The sequence below is a fragment of the Lycium ferocissimum genome, chromosome 7, assembly GCF_029784015.1.
Source record: "Lycium ferocissimum isolate CSIRO_LF1 chromosome 7, AGI_CSIRO_Lferr_CH_V1, whole genome shotgun sequence".
NCBI lineage: Eukaryota > Viridiplantae > Streptophyta > Magnoliopsida > Solanales > Solanaceae > Lycium > Lycium ferocissimum.
The window spans coordinates 50,015,766-50,036,407 of record NC_081348.1 but is presented as its reverse complement, the minus strand read 5'-3'; the positions used below and the strand labels follow the sequence as shown (position 1 = coordinate 50,036,407).

Below are 20,642 nucleotides of genomic sequence, written 5' to 3'. Positions count from 1 at the left end.
AGTAGCCGATGATGGGGGTGAATTAGCCAATTCTAAGTACATAAGCTACCTCAGATTAAGGAATATGGAAATTTGCCAACAAATATCGGCAACAAGAAGGAAAAGTTTGTACCATAATATCTCCTCCGTATACAAGCACAACAACTTAGCTTAGAGCACATCGTGTTTGCCAGCACATTGGCTGGTTGGTGCATTGGACTTACGGTAAGAAGTCAGCGCGATTACATGGCATTTCTTTTTAAAAAAATCCGTATAACGTCAAAAGAATCATTCTTTATGTATTAAGTACCATTCAAATAAAGCGTGCATTGCCTCTTTGAGCGAAGAAGAGGGGCTTTGTGTAGAGACTCTTGAGTCATGTTAGCATCTTTCATTTCATACTTATGAATCGGGTATAGAACTGATAGGTGATGTTTTGTTACAATTTCGAATCAGTTATTAGCTGATGCACTAGACAAGAGAGGAGCAAAGGAAAAGTTTTTTGGTGAAAAAAGGACCGGCAGTTCCAGCCGTGTATGCATCAACTAGCTTTTGGGCTGTCATGGAGGGAACTACATATGCTAGATCATTTTGCATTAGGGATATTCCAAATGTAATTGCTACTAACAGACATGTCCGGACTCTTTGTCCGGAAGTTTTTGTAAATGCTACAATGGCTACTACCAGGGTTAACCGAGGCAATGCCCCGGAAGAAGCACCCGATTAATTTATGAAATGCATATCTTGAATTACCCGGAAAAAGAAAAAAAAAAAAAAAGATAACCACGTAAAATTTACTTTTTACTTGTTACTTGTAAGTTAGAACTGAACAATGAAAAGGAAAAGAGTAAGAGAACCTCATGAAACTCGAGGGAACCGGAAATAGGCTCAACATTTGGATATACTCCCTCCTCTATAATTTTTTGTCTTAATTTAATTAGGCACGAAATTTTAAAAAGTTAGTATGACTTTTGAATCTTGTCATTCTAAATGAAAAATGTGTAATGTGCCAAAATGTTCTTAAATCTTGTTGTGTTACGTATGACATGCGGTGTTTGAATTAAGAAGTTACTAAGTTCTTTTTGAGCTGACTAAGAAGAGAAATATGACACACGGATTGAAATGAAGAGTAAAAATTATTACAGCGTTCTTTGGGTTTAATGCTTCTCATTCTTATAACCATTCAATATTTTACATTTACACATTGTTTATCATTTGACCTTGTTTGAAACGTTAGTTTGATGGGTGTCTATCAACTTACAAAAGTTTTTCAGAGTTTGTAATCTTGAGAAGATCCAGAAACAACTTTGACTCGAACAAAATGGCAATTCAAACCCCTTCCCCCAAAAAACACAACCTCTAGTACTTCCGAACAATAAACTAATATTAAAGAGAATACTCTTTTGTCACTATATAATTTAGGGACAATAAGTACTCCCTACATTCACTTTTACTTGTACATTTCGCGTCTCGAGCGTCAATTTGACTAATTTTCGAAGCGAAATTGAATTAGATTAATTTAAGATTTTAAAGTTAAAATTTAGATGTTCGAAAACTCTATGAAAAATACTATAAGCAGCAATTCTTCTCATAATAATTATGAAAAAATATATTTAAGATGTTGGTCAAAGTCCATATAATTTGACTCTCGGGAAAGGAAACGTGACAAGTAAAAATGAAGGAAGGGAGTACAATATAGTTCCATAATTAGAGAAAGCATATAAACAAATACAGTAAGGCTGTTCAAAAACCAAATACACAGCTTGTCTTAGTAAACAGAAGTTATAAACTTGTTAAGATTGAAGAACAAACATTAGGTGATGAAATCTTTTCATCATGCCACTTCTCTTGCATGCTTTTTTGTTCAAGCAAAGTACATATATAACCTCTACCAACATACAGGTAGAATTTGAACAATCCATTTCCTAATTCGCCATGGATATTCATCGATACACTCATTGAATTTCAAAAACATGAAATAACCATGGCGCAAAAGAGCTTCCAGGAAGAGAACAAGGTAAAATGGAAAATTGGGGGCAGAAAAGATGAAGTTACAGGGACAAAAGATTACACGCTTTACAACTGTACAAAATTCCACAAGCACCACTCCTTGTCCCAACATTAGGCGAGCAACCATTTTCATAGACAAGAGGTACAACCCACTGCCCAAGTTGTGGTGATTACAACTTCCTATCATTTCTTTGTGTATGTCAAGTAAGGGTCTTGGGCGATAGTTAAAACATCTGGCCTGTCTGCTTGATTATATGTTAAACAACGACGAATAAACTCCTGCCAAAACCAATAGAAAAGAGAGAATTAACATAACAAGTGATCTACGAATAAGTGGCAGGAAGAAATAAAACACAATCCTAATTGATCAGAGTAAATTCTGTTGGAATGTAACTTTTTTTCTGCATTGCTTAATAGAATTTTATTACATCAACCAGCTAGTATGTGGAGTGCTGTGGCCTTCAGTAGTCATATGTGATACTAGAGATAAGTTCCATCATCCTGATTCCAAATCTTGATATGTTGTAGAGGTTTTTGTTATTTGTATGTTTGGACTACTGCCATGCTGGCAATATAGTAGTCGATATGGATTGAGATAAAGCATGCAGTCCATGTAGTCGACTTGAACTGAAGCCATATTATTATGTATCAGTAAAAGATTAATATAACTGTGTCCCAACGTTAACCACACTTGAGGCATCAGATGACCCTAACGAGAAGGCAAACTATTGGTCGTTGATTCCTTTATCTTAAATTGGGTACACAATATCTACTGCACATTAGTAACGATGACATTCGGAGTTTGAGGGCCATCGTTTTCTCTTGATAACGCTCTCAAAAAGAAAAGTAAAATAGGGACCATTCATCAGAAATGTAATCAGATATGGATAGGAAAAACTCACCTTCGCCTCATTAGATACAGCTGGTCTTGTAGGGAATTCAACCTTTCTTGCTTTAATAATTGTGTCCTCCCTTAATATTCTCTCTTGTGACTGGTCATGCCCAAAAGGCCGCTTACCAAACAGCATTTGGTACAGCAAAATACCAGCTGACCAGACATCAACCTAGTTACATAAATAGAAGTTACAATTTTAGTTCATAAACAAATAATTGTTGATTCATTCTCTTTTTTTTTTTTTTTTTTTTTTTTTGGGAGCAGGAAAGAGAGAGTAAACAAATAACTGTTCATTCATCATGGACTTTTAGGAAAAGATAAGCATCAATCAAGATGCAGACGCTGCATTAAGTCCAAGATCTTTAGAAAAAATGACTAAAGAAATTCTTGGGACTCCTTTCGCGGTACTTATTTAACTTTTATCAACAAGTGAAAGCAAAGCAGGAGCACTCACCTTTGAGGATATAAGAGGTGTCTTGTTTAGCTCAAAGCATTCAGGAGGTAGATACCTGAAGAAATAATACGTACAACCAGAAATAGTGGACCTCAGTAATAGTTTATGAAGGCAAGAGAAGACAGCAAAAGTAAGTTCAGAATGCCACCTCCCGAAAAACATAACGTGAAGTGTGACATAAATCTACCACTCACCAGTACGTTCCAGCTCCCTGGGATGTGAGCTCCATGCCTTGGGATCCAACATCATCCTCCACTATCTTGCTTAGACCAAAATCAGTGACCTTAGCAACACCAAGCTCATCAAATAAAACATTCCCTGGCTTCAAATCATAATGGATGATCCTCTGTGACTTTTTATTCAAGTAAACAAGGCCTTGAAAAATCTGCACAATGATGATTCTTGCCTCTCTTTCTGGCAACACGGGTGTTGCTTTGAGAACTGCATCAAGGTCCTTCCCTACATGAAATTTTTTTTATGACCAATATGAGAGAGTGAATCCTAAAATACCTCATTGCAATGAGCATAATAGTAATTGTACTATATTGATTATGCAATAAAGGGAGTAAACACACCACTACAGTACTCCAATATAGTGCAAAATGTGTTTTGGTCTATCTCAAAAATGTCCCAAAGCCGCACAATGTGATGGTGCACTAAAGTCTTGTGGATGTTGTACTCCCTGATTGCATGTCGTATATAACTTTGCTTCTTCTCTTCGCTCCACTGAGCATTTAGTCCATGTAGCTTACATGCAACATATCTATGATCTACCAAGTCAAAAGCCTGCCAGAATTTTGCTTGTCTCAATATATTTAATACATAAGAGAGGTCCACATTGCCATTTGGTGAATGAAAATATATTTACCTTATACACCTCACTAAATCCTCCTTTTCCAAGAAGATTTAAGAGGGCATATCGGTGGTTCAAAATCTGAAAATTGTTAAAACGAGAACCATCTTCGTCACGAATGCGTTTCATTTCACGAATCAGCCTTCCTTTCTCTAGTTCATACCGGTCTCTCTCACGCATTATCATATCTTCCTCCTAGTGTAAAAGAAATTGTGATGGAGTGAAGCATGAAACACATTTTAGCAACAAGTACCATAAATAACAGAATTGGCATGCGAATAAATATTCAGAAAGGAAGAGAACAATTACTCGTTTGATGCTAGCTAAACGAGATTTGTAGATTTCATCCTGAATGAGAGAGTCTTCTTCCTGCAAACCTCCCTCCGCATCTCCTGCATCACTTTTATCTGCAATGGTAGGGTAAATATTATTGCTAGTAACCTTTTATATTTCAAGAAACATAGTTTAGGCAATCAAAGAAATTGAAAAATCAAATGAACAGCTATTCCTGTTGAAATAATGACAAACTGTCATGAACAAGAAGCCCAATGTGGAAGCCATTTTATCACACATTACTTCCAAGCTGATAAGACATGGGCAAATATAATAAGACAGGACCTCCACCGAATGTTGCTAAAACCACACTCAAGCAAGAGACGAAAATAATTAAATAAGGTGTGCTTAATTCTAATGCCAGCCGGTAAGACGATGGTGAACTTGAATATCACCCAACATGAGTTAGAGCTTTGGAATGTCATGCAACGATTTAAGGCAAAGCAGCTTCAAGTCCAGACTCCAGAAATATCGTAAAAGAAGTTTTAGAGATCTTGTGCCATTACTAAAAAGCAAACAGGTTCTCGACATTTTCGGGACGAAATCCCATTCTTTCACCAAATTAACACCATTTCTATCCAAGAGAAGGAAACACGAGAAAGTACATATGATTCAAAGGGAAAAGTTCACCTGGTTGTCGTTTCTTCAGCAATTTACGCTGCCGCTCAATAGCTTCTTTTGTTTCTAATAAGTTCCTCTGGAAAAAAAAAAAAAAAGATCCATTAGTAGTAACACCTATTGGATCTAGGTATACGATAAGCAATATTTAGCAGTGTAACTTATATGAGACACAAGAAATAAATAGTACATAGGATCAGCGTATTGAGTTTATCAGTGCGTTCAGCTGGCAAATAATCTAACAGAAGTTATAGACTGGTAAATTTCCAAAGGTACTTGGCCTGCTTTCCTTTTTTATCCGTAAAATGACCTCTTTCCTTGACTAACAACTCTTGCGTGTCCAAGGATCCAAGCAAAACAAACTAGTACCACTTCGTCTTACTTATTAGTGGCATGATTTTCGGTCAACTATAGCCCTTCATCATATATAAACTATTATTTGAATTCTTTACTCAACACAGATTCTCAATATACTATTTTTTCCTAATTAAAATCTCTTCTTTTGTGGGGGGAAATGTTGTTAGGACATAAGCTGAACTATTGTACTGTATAAGCTAAACGGACAGGCAGTGACTATGTTAGTCATCAGTACAGATATTTTAATATATATCCATATAATGAAATTGCAAAACAAGCACTCTCTTGCCAGACCACCAAAATATGGAACGTACAAGTTGAGCATTGAGGTCCTTTAGTGCTTGCCCATCTTCCCAGGCCTCAGATATAATGGTTCCAGCTCTGCAATTAACCAAAGAACAGAAAAGAATTAGCAGTCACAAAAATGGAGATTCAAAATATGATATTTGATAACGCAGAAAATAAATTGATAGAGGATGGGCATACAGCCTACTGATAATCTGGAGTTGCAAAGGTAAGTATTTTATTAACAAATGGGAAGTCCCCTAACACTTATTACATAGTTATCACCAGCAAAATGACAACAATCAATCAATTAACTACACTCAATAGTTGATATCGAGTATATGAACTTTGTATCCATTTTGCTCTATTCAGATCCATTTCATTCTCAGTACTAGAAAATTTGTACTTTAAGACATTTCAAGAGTTTTCTAAAACTACAGGTTCTCTAACTCTCACACTTATCCCTACACGGACTTACAAGTCTCTAACTAAAACAGAAAGTACTTGTAAACGCCACACCTAATGTAAGCATAAATGCACAATAACAACTAAACCTTACTCCAAAATAAGTTGTCATTAACCATATGGATCTTTTGCTTTCATTATATTCTATATTTTAGCATGTTGGCATCTGAGAGATAGTAGGTGTTCCTGAGGAAACTTCCGTCTAGGTGATTTTAGGTTTGTCTCGTCATTTTATGATACCTTCAATCATTATAGTGTTGCACCTAAGGACTGACGAATATACAAGTTTATGTAAGATATGGGCAAAGGAGACTTCCTCTCGTTTAACCTCAATACGTGCAACTACCAATAGATGGGATCATTCTCATTTTGTCCAATCTTGTACATCCATCTTAACATTCACATTTATAATTTCATCTATGTTGAACCATAGATGCCCAACATTTACTCCCTTTTGGATATCACTCCTGTAGCACACCTCTATTTCAGGCTTTCAGCCATGTTGGTTTGATTCCCTTTTTTTCTTTTGATATAAGTAATTATCCTATTTGTTTCTATCTAGTACATTTGCATCTATTATGTTATTTTCTTGGAAGACTGGCCTTAGGCATCTAAACTTTTTGCGTTTAGACATCACAATCCCGTCAAATTTCACTACACCGTTATTCCTCAAATCCTGTACATCCAATTTAAAATTCACATTTTTACACTTCCATCTATGTGGGACCTTAGATGCCCAAATTTACTCCCTTTTGGATATCCCTCAGGTAGTTACATTTCTATTTCAGGCATGTTATTTTGATTCCCTTTTTTATCTTTTGATAAGTAGTCATCCTCTTTTGCTTCTATCTAGTACATTTTCATCTATTATGCCATTCTACTGCAAGACTAAGCTTAGGCATCTAGATCTTTTGCATTTAGACATCACAATCCCGTCAAATTTCACTAAACCATTAGTTCTCTTTATTAAAGCTAAACTCAATGCATATATTTTGTCTTACTTCTACTTATCCTAAAACCTCACCTATCTAGAGTTCATTCTCTTGTTCCGCCAACTACACAATGCTATATGAAAATAATATGCACCATGGAACTCATCACCATACTATTGTTACAAGGAAAACAATAAAACCTCAGTTCCAAGCTAATTGGGGCTGACTATATGTACAGTATTTAGCTTATCCATAACTAAGTCAAACAAATACTGGCTTAAGAGAGATCGTCAGTGTAAGCACACAATTATCGGAACTCCTTGCACCTTGTCTCACTTCTCACACTTGTAATGCTCCTTTTCATTGAACTTAATTTGTATACTAGACCAAGCAGCAAAGGACTCGCTCTAAATAACACCTTGATAAGAATGATGTACCTGATTACTCCCACATTGCCCAGTCTCAAAGATTCCTGGCGCACTTTCATCCGCGCCTCTTGTCTCTCAGCTTTTGAAACAGATATCAACAATTCGGATATTATTTTCGTTCTCTGCAGATAAAAACAAATATATGAACCACTGCCATGAGGGAATACCAATAAACAGGAATACATCGACCATTTTTCTTTAAATGGGTATTTTTAACTGCTTGTTTGACACGAGATTATTGCAGACACAATGGGATTCGTTCTCTGCAGATAAAAACATATATATGAACCACTGCCATGAGGGAATACCAATAAACAGGAATACGTCGACCATTTTTCTTCAAATGGGTATTTTTAACTGCTTGTTTGACACGAGATTATTGCAGACACAATGGGACAATCTAAGAGGAAGATTTGTAGGTTTAACAAAGCAGAATTTGACAGCAATATATTGATAGGAAAGCTATATAGTGATGTTAGCACAACTTGCATGAGATAGTAAATATGTCCACAAATGGACAAGCAAAAACAAGCATTTTTAGATTCAACAAAGCCAAGTTTGACAATGATATTTTGCTAGGAAAACGAAATAGTTATGGGGCGTGCACAAATTGAGCGTGTGTACACATACAAGACATACATACCAGATATATGCAAAGAACTACGGCAGTACAGGCTATTCGATATTCCATAATTGTACACAAGGTAGAAAACTCTGGTTTTTAGTTTAAATTACTATCTGTTCTACTGAAGTGGTCAAGCTGAATACACCAACTCTGTAGGTTTCCTCCATCAGGTAAATCATATGAACAGATACATTCTTCAATAGAATATTCAGATTCGGACATATGATGATAACTCGAAAGAAATATAACTTAAGCAAATATAGTACAAATTAGAACCGGCATAAATTTGATTTGGCAACAAGCACACAGATGTAGCTAATTAGTGCCACAATAAATTCTGTGGTCCTGTGGTGCACAAAGGTAACCTCACAAACTAAATAATTTCTTGCACAAACAGTACGAATGATTTCTACAGCAGAAACAGAACTTGACCGATGAAAAGAAGTAAAAGCAACAGATGAAGCACACCTTTGGCTTTGTCTGCTGCTCGTGATCTTTAATATCCTTCAGTTCCTGTATAATCAGTGTGCAATGCTGATTAGTCAGTTGTAATGGAAAATTTTATTGAAACCAAAATCAACTAATGTGTTGTTTGGTTCACAGACAAGTTATATACAGATTATAGTTTAGGAATTGTAGTTCAATGAATAATAATTTCTGAATTACTTGCATTTGTTATTAGAGTTTAACTTAGTAGTTTAAAGTGTGTACATATAATCTAGAACTTTTGTTTGGTTTTAAATTGGATAAACATTTGTTTCTAATAATACTCTGCACCTATTACATTGCTTTATCCAATTTCATATTCAGTTTATAATCATATGTGATTACTTATAATTAGCATATAGGATTAGAAATCAAAAAAATTTATACTAGTAAGTTTTTCTCTATCTCAAATAATGAACAATTTTAAGAGTTTAAAATGAGGTATACTATGAGACATATTGCTACTCTCCCCGGTCCACATATAAGTGATTTTCTAGCCTTACAGATTTGGTCCGAAATAAGTGATTTTTTTCAGAAAAACCAAGGTATTTCTTATTTCCAAATTTACTCGTCTAATAAATGATCTGAACAAATTTCTAAAAAGTCTTCCATTACTTCTTAATTAATGTTAAGGAGAGAGAAAGGTGGACCAGAGGGAGTAATAAATTTCACGTTCCTCTATCAAACATAATTATTTTTTTTTATTTATTTCAAGGACCTTGTTATAACTTTAAAATCAACACTATTAAACATTATTGAAAACATGCGCGTGATAACAAAAGATAGTTAACTAAACAGATATAGCAAATTTTACGCATTTATGTGTCCTTGTACATGTATTATTACTAATACATATATTGTGATTCGATACTGAATTTGGTATAAAATAATACAGGAATTACTTTATAACTGATGCTGTTAATACAATACGGAAACAATAATGACAAACACCAAACTGTAAATACATCAATCAGTATCGGGATTATTTCCAGTAATGCCGGTAACCAACAAGAATTGTACCTTTTCCAGCTGTTGACACTGATGTTGATAATCTGAGGCCTCTTGACGGAATTTCTTAAGCTCTTCCTCCAAAGACACAATTTTTGCCCGTAATGAAGTGATCTCCTCCTAATGTCAAGGACATTCCACATCATTTTGATAAATTAGAGGTTATAAAATAGTAGCAAACAGTGACTCCATAAAAATTGATGAGTTGCGACACATTTTATGGCATAAATTTCAGAATGCACTTTTGACAGTAAAAAAGGAATGGAAGAATTCTGAAAGCTGTAACAAAAGTCATACTTCTAGTACAGCCTGTCCATCATGCCCAAGTTGCTCTTTAGGCAAACCATCTTGCAACTAAAACAAGCAAAAATGATAACGTGTTAATCCACTGACAAACAACTGGGATAAATCATCTAGAGTAACCTTTGCCTGAAATTCAGGATAATTTTGGTCCACATTTGGTGGAAGAATGTGTTACCAAGGTGTTTGCATTGCAAACCATAAACAAGAATACACCTGGGACTTGCCATTATATATTGGAAAACACCTTGGAGATACAAGGGATTAAAAACCTAAGAACAACCAGAATAGAACAGGGGGAAGTTGCCCATACTTTTGTTTTGGAGGCGGCAGGGTTAAGGTTTAGCAAAATTATATTAAAAGGTAATCAAGGGAGTGTATAAAGGAAGACACAAGAAAATAGCAAACACGTTACAACAATGAAAAATAAATTAATTTCACCATATAGAATGTAGAACTAACAGCATGAATCCAGATTTTTACCATTGTAAAGGTAGAATAAAGAAATGAACCGTAGAAATATCAGCCCTATCTCTAATATGCGTTACGTAATATTTAGCTTAAATATTTCAGAATTGACATTAATAAAGCAGGAGCCTCTTTTGTCTTGTTTGTTAACTCTCCATTTTTCGTTTTTGGACAACATTAAATCATGCCAGGAAAAAACTAACCTTTTTGTAAGAGTTCTCGAACTGACCATTTGACACAGGCACTGCTTGTAACCTGGTCTGATCACTAACTCGGGAACCACGCCCTCTACCAGAATTAGTTTGTCCCCTACTGCGGCTTTGTTTTCGTCTATTCACATCTGAACCCACTTTGCTTGTTTCTGTATTTTCTACATTCTTTTTCACTGTGTCAGCTGCTGTCTACAAAAGTATTTCCTTCAGTGTTAGCATATACATTCTTCCAGAAGGGTAAGTCGAAAAAACACCCTAAGATAAAATTGATAGAAAATGAATAGTTGTAAAAGAGAGTATCTCAGAAACTAGAAGGGCTCACACCTAAAGGGACTGACCAAGAAGAACAAGAAGTTATTTACAAAACATAGCAAACACATATAAAATATACCTCCACATGTTCAAAGGAATTTGAGCTGTTGTCTTCTTCAAGTTTGCGCCGCTTCTGAGTGTTTGCTTGTATGAGAAATTCGACTCCATTCTGGTAAGGGGGAATGGAGAAATGTCAGTGACGAGAAAGAAAAGTTATAGTTTAAGAGCTAAAAATTGGAGATCCAGGAATATTTGTTATTCTACCACAGCAAAATCGAGCTTATTAAAGTAAATCTCAGATTCATTCCAAGATCGCAGAAATTCGGATCCAGATTTCCCATTTCTAAGTAAAAAAACTCATGCAATGCACTTCCATAATCTATCTGACGTTTGTTTGTTTTAGAATGCTGAGGTCACAAACTAATAGGTTCTGACAACTCAAAAGGATTTTTTCTGTTCAGATTTATCAGATCGGATTTTGGAAGGAAGAAATTTTATTAGATGTGGACTGGTTAAAGTTTGAATCCTACAAGATACGAAAGCTTTTAAAGGAAGACTTTTTCCCATTAATGGCATCGGATAAATTATTTTGTTGGAGATAATTCCAGGCAATACGACAGCAGGGGATTTGTCTTCTGGGTCAAGCTCGACGCATGGAGCTTGCCTAGTGCGGGTTAACTCTCCTCTGTGGTTTGCGGGCTATTGCACAAGAGCGGGGTTTACCCTGTGCGCACCCAAAGGGTAGTGGCTGCGGGTTCCCTTGTCATTAAAAAAAATAAATCCAGGCAATTACAACAACAACATACCCAGTGTAATCCCACAAGTGGGGTCTGGGGAGGGTAGAGTGTGCGCAGACCTTACTACTACCTCGTAGAGATAGAGAGGTTGTTTCCAGAAGACCCTCGGCTCGAGTGCAGGAAAGCAAAGTAGTTATGAAAGAAGATTAGCATTCACTATTAATGAGTTGTAGAATTTTCCAGCATAAATTTAGCTTGTATTAAAAGAGACGAGATGGAAATAGTGCGTGCATAAGTAACCGATAGACAAAATACATAGAAAGGTATTTAGTATACATTGAAAAATTTAGTTATTCGGCCATACTTTTCAAATGCATAGAAAGAACCATGTGAAGAACGAGGTTAGGGCTTAGTTCAAGTGGAAACGGTTGAGGACACAAGTTCGAGCATTGCGTTATCCAAATTAAGCAGAGTATTTAAGTGGGGAAGGGTAGAGGGGCAGGCCCATTATACCCAAGTTTCAAATGATGCACTTGGTCCTACGGGTTGGTGTCAGATGGATTAATCGGTCATTAAAAATAGAATTCTTCAAACATGAATACAAAATTTCAATGCGGGTGATTTTGTTCCAGATCCATCAGTTGTCACCATCTATGTTGCTCGTGCGCCAGTGCGGACATCCGATATGGGTGAGGATCTAGAGGTCAGATTATTCATCACAAAAATCTTAGGATTCAGGGGTATGGATCCGAGTGCGGATACGAGTGCTTAGATATGGCCAATAAATTTATATTACAACATACAAAATATATATTTCGATTAGCTAAAGTTATTTAACTAAAACTAATAAAACTTCATTCTTTATAAACACCAAAACATGTTGAGCGCTTCGCCTTCCTTAACGTGCGCGTCAGTGTCGTCATCAAGACTGTAAATCATACTTTTCCTTGCTAATGAACGTCTCCTAAAGAGGCGACACTTAACAATTGATATTTCACTTTATCGTAAAAAAATCAAATTCTTCATCCATATATTTGTTATTCATACTTATTATTATTAGTCTTGGACTAATTATACATATTTGAATCTTTTCACCGTTTGCGCCATTTTTCACTAAAACCCACACTTTATTTGCGCTTTGCACTTAAAGACCCAACAGACCTTAGAGCTTTTTGCTTTTTTATTCACTGGCGTAATGGAAAAGCGTTCTCATACTTTATGTGACTGATATATATATCTACACACACACACACACACACACATAAACCCAAACATCAAACCAAATACCGAATCAATCCATACTTCTTGCCTTTCGGTCATAGAATGTGGTCAATGTACCCAAGGTAAGTTGACCAAATCCAGTATGGATCCCATAACCACACTCATCCATGTCGTGTCAATAGGGGTGCGGCAAGGATTTTGAAGAGTCCGTGCAACATAGGTCACCATTTCCAATTTGACAACTAGCTCACAAAAGTTGGCAATTTTTATATCTCAAATTAGTCATTCAAATTTCCATCCAACAATCAGATTATACAAGCATGTACAAGCTATAAATGAACTAGCAAGCTATTAAAAGGTTCAAGATGCACCAGTCATATGAAGCAACAGCGCTATTGCACTCGTTCGACAAGTCAATTACTTCCACTCGTGCTCATTCTACAAAAGCCAATAGACTTTTAGTTCTCTACAGTTATTCTCTTCCTATTTTAGAGCTGCACAGATAACCATGCTCAATAGATTCCATTTTGAGAGAGCTGAAAAAGCACTATCTCGTTAAGGTTCTATACATCTGCCCTTTCTCAACACATTTCTTTAGACAGACTCCGTTTTCTATCTAGATTATATATTTATATTATGTTAAGTAGATTGTAGATTTTGATGTATATCTATCAGATTGTGGCTTCATTTACCAAATATTTCAATATCGTTGCGTCCAGTATTTTTGTTTTATTCCAAATGATCTTTACATGGAATTAAAAGAACCTGGAGTGATTAATGGAGAAAATATTGCAGAATCAAAAGTGGCCCTAGTTTACGGTCAGATAAATGAACCGCTGGGAGCTCATACGAAAGTTGGTTTGACCGCCCTAACTATGGCGGAATATTTTCGAGATGTTATACATGGGATCTGGACCAAAAACCTAGTAGAGAAAGTAATTAACTCGGACAGATATAGATAGAGCACCAAATTAAGTTAATTCAATGCACCAGCATTACAGAGAAGGATGCCATTTATGAGATTTTGCAGCATTTATTAAATCCCATTTGTAATTACTACTCTAAATAAAAAACAACAATACAATATCATTCCTCCCTGCCCCCCGAGCTTAGTTCAAGTGGCAAAGGTTGAGGGGACACAAGTTCTAGTACTGTGCCATGCAAACTAAGCCCCATGATTAATTGGAGAAGATACAGGGGCCGACCCATTATCCCCGAGTTTCAAAGGATGCCGTTCATCCTAGGGGTTGGCGCCACGTGGATTTCTGGGTCATACAAAGTAGCCTTTTCCCCTAGTAAAGAAAGTAGACACATATACAGAGAGCTCAAATTAAGTTAATTCTAAACTTTTCCAACAACCAGAATGAAACATTATTATCGTGGAAATGCCATGTCAGCCCACCTATCAGAATCAGAACAGACCAATTACCAGATCAAATGCACCAGCATTACAGGAATGGACACCATTTATGAGATTTTGCAGCATTTAGCAAATCCCATTTTGTAATTAATACTTCAAAAGAAAGAAAACAGCAATAAGAGTAACATTTCTCCCTAGCTAAGCCAATTAAAGGAAAAAATAAGCTGAATTTCACAAACTTAAATAGCATTTCTCCCTAGCTAGGCTAATCAAAAGAAAGAACAAGCTGAATTTCACAAACTTAAATAGCATTTTTCCCTAGCTAAACTAATTAAAAGAAAGGAACAAGCTGAATTTCACAAACTTAAATAGCATTTTTCCCTAGCTAAGCTAATTAAAAGAAAGGAACAGGCTGAATTTCACAAACTTAAATAGCATTTTTTTCCTAGCTAGGCTAATCAAAAGAAAAAATAAGCTGAATTTCACAAACTTAAATAGCATTTCTCCCCAGCTAGGCTAATTAAACGAACGAATAAGATGAAATTCACAAACTTAGATAGCATTTTTTTCCTAGCCAGGCTAATCAAAAGAAAGAATAAGCTGAATTTTACAAACTTAAATATCATTTCTCCCTAGCTAAGCTAATTAAACGAACGAATAAGCTGAATTTCACAAACTCACATCATCATCATCTGAATCACTAGAAACAGCAGGCTCAGCAACATTCTCAGCAGCACCAAACATAGCCGGGGAAGACCACGAATTCGCCTGAGATGTAACAGATGAGCCTTTGCCCACCATTCTTGCCTCGAGTTTCGCAATCTTCGTAGGCAAAGACTGGTCAGATTGGTTCGACGAATTCGATGCAAAATGAATAACCATATCATCAGACATCTTTAGTTTTGAAATGCACCTTAAAAGAACAAGATATCAGATCATTCACAAGTGACCAAAAAGTAGACAAGAAACTATCTGAATGAACCAAACGACAAGGAACCTAAAAACAACATTAAAAATGTGAACTTGGGTGTTTTTCTGATGATTCAAAGTAATTTTGAGACACCCTTTAAGTCAAAAGGAGTTGTAAAATCAAGAATCCCAAAAATGAATTAACCCCTTTTGACAAGGAACCTAAAAACAACATAAAAATGTGAACTTGGGTGTTTTCCTGATGATTCAAAGCTATTTTTAGACACCCTTTGAGTTAAAAAGAGTTGTAAAATCAAGAATCCCACAACTGATAACCTAAAACTAACATAAAAATGTGAACTTGGGTGTTTTTCTGATGATTCAAATCTATTTTGAGACACCCTTTTAAGTAAAAAAGAGTTGTAAAATCAAGAATCCTACAAATAATAACATAAAAATGTGAACTTGGTTGTTTTTCTGATGATTCAAAGCAATTTTGAGAGACCCTTTTAGTTAAAAAAGAGTTGTAAAATCAAGAATCCAACAAATGAATTCAACCCTTTTGACAACTTCTAGGAAGGAAATGGGAACAGTAGAGATTTAGGGTTAAATTCATTTTTCCCTTTGAGGAAAATGGGAAGAATTAAAGGGAGGGAAGTAGTAAATGAGGAGTTGAGTGTGAGATTTTTGAAATCTCAAGTGTGGGTCTTTTTGGGAAGAGCAATTTATTTTTCCTTTGTGATGTTAGATTTGGTCATATCTTTAAAAAACAAGAATTGGGGCTTAAGGGGGTAGATTTTAGAGGAAGCCAAGGTGTTACAAGTGACATTTTTTTTAACTCTTGTTTTTTTGGAAAGAGAAGGGGAAGGGAGAGGAAAAGAAAGGAAAACAAATGAATAGAGGGGGTACAAAGATGTTTGCTTCACATGAGAAAGAGAAAAAAGATTAAAATAGCTCCTAAAGTTTTGCCATAATTCAAAATCGTTCCTATTCTTTAACCGCGAGCATAAATAGTCCATTATGTTTTCAAAATGTGACCACTTTTAGTCCAAAAAGTAGTATAGTTTAGTCCAAATTAACCCAACAACAACATACTCAGTGTAATCCAACAAGTAGGATCAGGGAAAGGTGTGTATACAGAACTTACTCCTACCTTTTATAGGTCCAAATTAACCCCAGATGATATTATCAAAGATTGACATAAATGAGTATAAAGGTTGGCCATAACTCAAAATAGTTCGGATTCTTTAACCTCGAGCATAAATAGACTGCTACGTTTCTAAAACGTCCTCAAAGAGTAGGGGCGACGTGTATCTTACCCTCCCTGCACCCCACGTTGTGAGATTATTGGTATGTTATTGTTTCTAAAACGTGTACCCTTTTAGTCCAAAAAGTTGTATAATTTTAGTCCAAACCCAAGGGATATTGTTAAAAATAGAAATTAGGGCTTCTGGGAAGACTTTGGGGGAAGCCAAAGTGTTACAAGTGATATTTTTTTAACACTTGTTTGGAAAGAGGAGAAGGGGAAGGGAGAGGAAAATAAATGCACGGTAGAAGAAAGTGGAGGAAAGATTGTTTGTTTCTTTCCATAATGTAGAGAAAAAGATCAAAATAGTCCCTAAAGTTTTGTGATAACTCAAAATCGTTCTTATTCTTTAACCACGAGCATAAATAATTCACTATGTTACTAAAATGTGTACACTTTTAGTCCAAAAAGTAGTATAGTTTTAGTCCAAACTCAAAGGATGTTAATTATTTAATATTTACATAAATGAGTATAAAGTTTGGCCATAACTCAAAATAGTTCGTATTCTTTAATCTTGAGCATAAATAGGTCGATATGTTTCAAAACCGTGTACACTTTTAGTCCAAGAAGTAATACAATTTTAGTTCAAACCCAAGGGATATCGTTAAAGATTAACATATATGAGTTTGTTGAGGAGGGATTCGATGTATCTTCGTATAACTTGAGAAAAAAACACATTAATATAAGTGTGAGGTTCGTTTTTCGATCCCAACATTCAATAGATCGTTTTCTCAAGAAAATGAAGAATATAGAATAACAATAAAATCGACGAATCTCCACTCTAAAGCTACTCGGTTGCCTAATTGTACCTCCATAGTCTTGTTTATTTTCCCTTTTTGGGCGCTAGTTTGGTCATTGAGTTATCACTTAGTTTCAATTAATCTTAAAGATATCCTTATAGTTTCGGAAACAAGTGCTTTTCACTCCAACCACCGCCACCAATACCAACAATATTGCCCCCTCATGCACACGTATTGTATAATTTGTTTTTAGCTTAGCTGCCACGAGTATCTTGGTGTTTTGTATTGATCCAGTCAAGAATGAATTCAAAATTCTGGGTCGAATAAGCTTAAGAAACTTTCTAAGTTGTTAAACTATATGCATAGCATGATGGCTTGATGCGGAGCCGGAAATTTTTCGAGGGTTAAAAATATAAAAAAGTAAACATACGAAGAAGCACAAGGGGTTAATATCTACAATATATATATAAAAAAAAAAAAAAAAAAAATTAACCTTGTAAAACAAGTGTTTTTTTCCTCGAGGGGTTCGGATAACACCCCCTATATGAACTCATGTGGGCTGAACAGACTAGAAAGTTGATTCGATGTGCATCGATGGTTCCTCGTGTGGAATGTTTCATTTAAAAAAACACATGTCAACGATTACTTTTCAATCAAATGCTCGCAAAATATTACTTTCATGTTTCCTGCATTTGCCATTAACTCCTCTTTGGAAATGATTTTTAAAGGGATAGCCGAGGGATCTATTTACATTCATTTTATGAAGAACACAAAACCAGAGTCTTTTCTAGAATTTGAACATGCATGTGACTTGTGAGTCTCTTGTACTCTATTTTTTCATAGTAGTTGTTTATTTGTACTCTTTTCTAGAATTTGAACATGCATGTGACTTGTGAGTCTCTTGTACTCTATTTTTTCATAGTAGTTGTTTATTTGAAAGGACATATAGTTACTGCGATGTTTGTTTAGCTAGTTAAAGTTCACCAACTTAGAATAACATATGGACTATTAGTGCTCAATATTACGAGTAGGGACGATTTACGTTGTAGTCTACACTTAATTGATTATTTTGTACATTTTTTCCAACATAAAAATTAACAGACGTTGTTGATGTAGAGAGCCCAAACAACTTGTCAATACACATAACTCGAGCAGGTTATGAGGTGCAGGGCCCAAGTTCCAGCTTCGAAATACACATATTATTGTTGGATTTTTAGTTGAGGTGTGAATGAGAAATAGAGGGAAAAAACATGGAGGTAAATGAAATATTTGAAATGTTTCCTTTTACAAAGGAACTTTGTCCCTTATTGGATAGGAAGAGGGAGATACTTGTGCTTATTATATATAGAAGCACTTTTTCTGGCTCTTAAAGAGTTGAGAAAAGAAAACTGTTCCATCTCCATCTCTGGCTCTATTTGGCTTCAAAACTGATTGATTGACATATTTGACCAAATTTATTTTTCTTTTCCGTTATTTTTCCCTTTTTCTAATACTTTTCGCACGAAATTTTAATTTAAAATTTGTGGTATTTACCCAATGGTCTTTTTCGAATTGGAATTTGCGACCAAACAATTTATGTCAAACAAACACCTTCTTAAGGAACACGTACATTGCAAGTGGACCAAAATACCCCAAGAAAAAAAGGGATATCAAAGTACCCTTATTGGATTTAACTGTAACGTCTCAATTAAGTCCAATAACGTAGCAATTTACTATGTTAATGACGTCATTTAAAAAAATTAAAAATAAACAAAATTGTTTGAATAACGCACTAAATTAATGTGTTTTGGCTTAAGTCCCATACATTTTTTTATCCAGTAGACCCCAACTCAATTATGAAAAGTATGTACCTATGAAGGAAGTGCAAAAATGAGGACTGTTATCTATTATGTAATCTAATGGGAGAAAAACTGTCATCATTTATTCACTCATACAACTCAATCAAATTAAAAAAGAAGATATTAAAAATTGAAAATCTTTTATTAATAATAAGTACATAAGTTATACTTTAGGGATAATTTCAGAGACGTCTTCCAGGTTTGGCTTAATAACACTGGCCTCCCTCGCGGTTTATGATATTACGCTAATCTCCCTTTTGATTTCTTTTAACTTATTTTGCATTAATGTAAAAAAAAAAATTTTGACTATTTTGCCCTTATTAATTACTCTTTTGTCTAATTAGATTTATGAACATCTTTTTTAAAGAATTCTTTTGAAATAAAAGACTAACTTTTGTTTGCTCGAAAATAATGAAAATTACATAATATTCAGAGGATAGATTTATAAAACCTCTTTCCTTATTTCTGTTGAATTAAAACTTGCAACTGCACTGACCAATGTCAGCAACAAGTGTTAATTCTTGAAACCAACCTAAGAATTACACTGAAATTATAAATCATTAAGAACGTAAAGCCCTAAGACTCTAAAGAGGCAAAGTTTAAACAACAAAATATGAAATTTGCAGTTTTCGAAAACCCAAAACAAGAAAAAGAAAAAGACTGCAATTAAATATTTTCACTTTAGATTTGAGGAAACAAAATTGAAACATGCCAAGTGTGACAGTGTTAAAGAAGTGAAGATATCCTAGCATTGTTATGATGTTTACAATTATTCTCGAGCAAATAGATTTAGGTCTTTTATTTTAAAGATTTTTTCAGAAAAGATGTTTATAAATATAATTGAAAAGGAGGATGTCAATAAGGCTAAATTAGTCAACTTACAATTCATTTATATTAATGAAAAATAGGTTAAAAGAATTATTACAAAAAAATTATAATAAGGGAGGTTAGCGTAATATCGTAAACCACGAGGGAGGTCAGTATTCTAAAGCTAACCCTCGAAGGAGGTCTCTGAAATTATTATCCCTATATTTTATATATAATAACATAAGAAGTTTAAATTAGATTGTAGTTAAATTTAACAAAGGTCATTCATTCGTAATGACTTGGAGTCTAAAAGATCATAATTACTTGGAGTCTACTGGATAAAAATTTATGGGACTTGCACAACGCATTAATTTAGTGCGTTATTCAAACAATTTTTTTTTAATTTTTTAAAATGACGTCATTAACGATAAATTCTTAGATTATTGGACTTAAACCGAGTCGTTGACGTTCAATTCAATAGCACGATAAATTACTGCGCTAAGGGTACTTTGGTAACTTTTTTTTTTGTTGGAGTGTTTTGGTTCACTTGGTCTTTTTTTGGGTCATTTTGGTTCCGGACTCCCTGTTAGCTCTCCAACTGTTGGCTATAAATTCAAAGGCCTGGCCTCCTTTTTTCACTTTCGAAAATTAACAAACATTGTCCCCTCTCTCTTATGCATTTTCCCTTTCTAGAATTTTTTAAC

The 20,642-nt window shown here is 34.9% G+C and overlaps 1 protein-coding gene across 2 annotated transcripts; it reads right to left on the bottom strand.

The window, feature by feature from the left end:
- Positions 1-1,742: 1,742 nt before the first annotated feature.
- LOC132065558 (serine/threonine-protein kinase TOUSLED) lies at positions 1,743-15,458 on the bottom strand. Of its 2 annotated transcripts, XM_059458995.1 has the most exons (16): positions 15,020-15,458; positions 11,100-11,189; positions 10,700-10,897; positions 10,026-10,082; positions 9,741-9,848; positions 8,703-8,747; positions 7,619-7,731; positions 5,814-5,880; positions 5,155-5,221; positions 4,501-4,598; positions 4,207-4,386; positions 3,914-4,124; positions 3,533-3,797; positions 3,339-3,393; positions 2,892-3,053; positions 1,743-2,268 (listed from the first exon to the last, which is right to left on the bottom strand). In XM_059458995.1, exons 1-16 carry the CDS (start codon positions 15,230-15,232, stop codon positions 2,173-2,175), a joined length of 2,025 nt encoding a protein of 674 aa, XP_059314978.1. In that variant the 5' UTR covers positions 15,233-15,458; the 3' UTR covers positions 1,743-2,172. The 2 variants fall into 2 exon arrangements, with proteins under 2 accessions (XP_059314978.1, XP_059314979.1); XM_059458996.1 differs by lacking the exon at positions 10,026-10,082.
- Positions 15,459-20,642: the final 5,184 nt, after the last annotated feature.

Bases quoted from the DNA above. Each gene is read 5' to 3' on its own strand.
- LOC132065558 (XM_059458995.1), bottom strand. From the start codon at position 15,232: ATGTCTGATGATATGGTTATTCATTTTGCATCGAATTCGTCGAACCAA. The intron at 11,190-15,019 runs GTGAGTTTGTGA...CCCCCTTACCAG, and splicing joins GTGATTCAGATGATGATGAT to AATGGAGTCGAATTTCTCAT. The intron at 2,269-2,891 runs GTGAGTTTTTCC...TGGTTTTGGCAG, and splicing joins CTGTATCTAATGAGGCGAAG to GAGTTTATTCGTCGTTGTTT.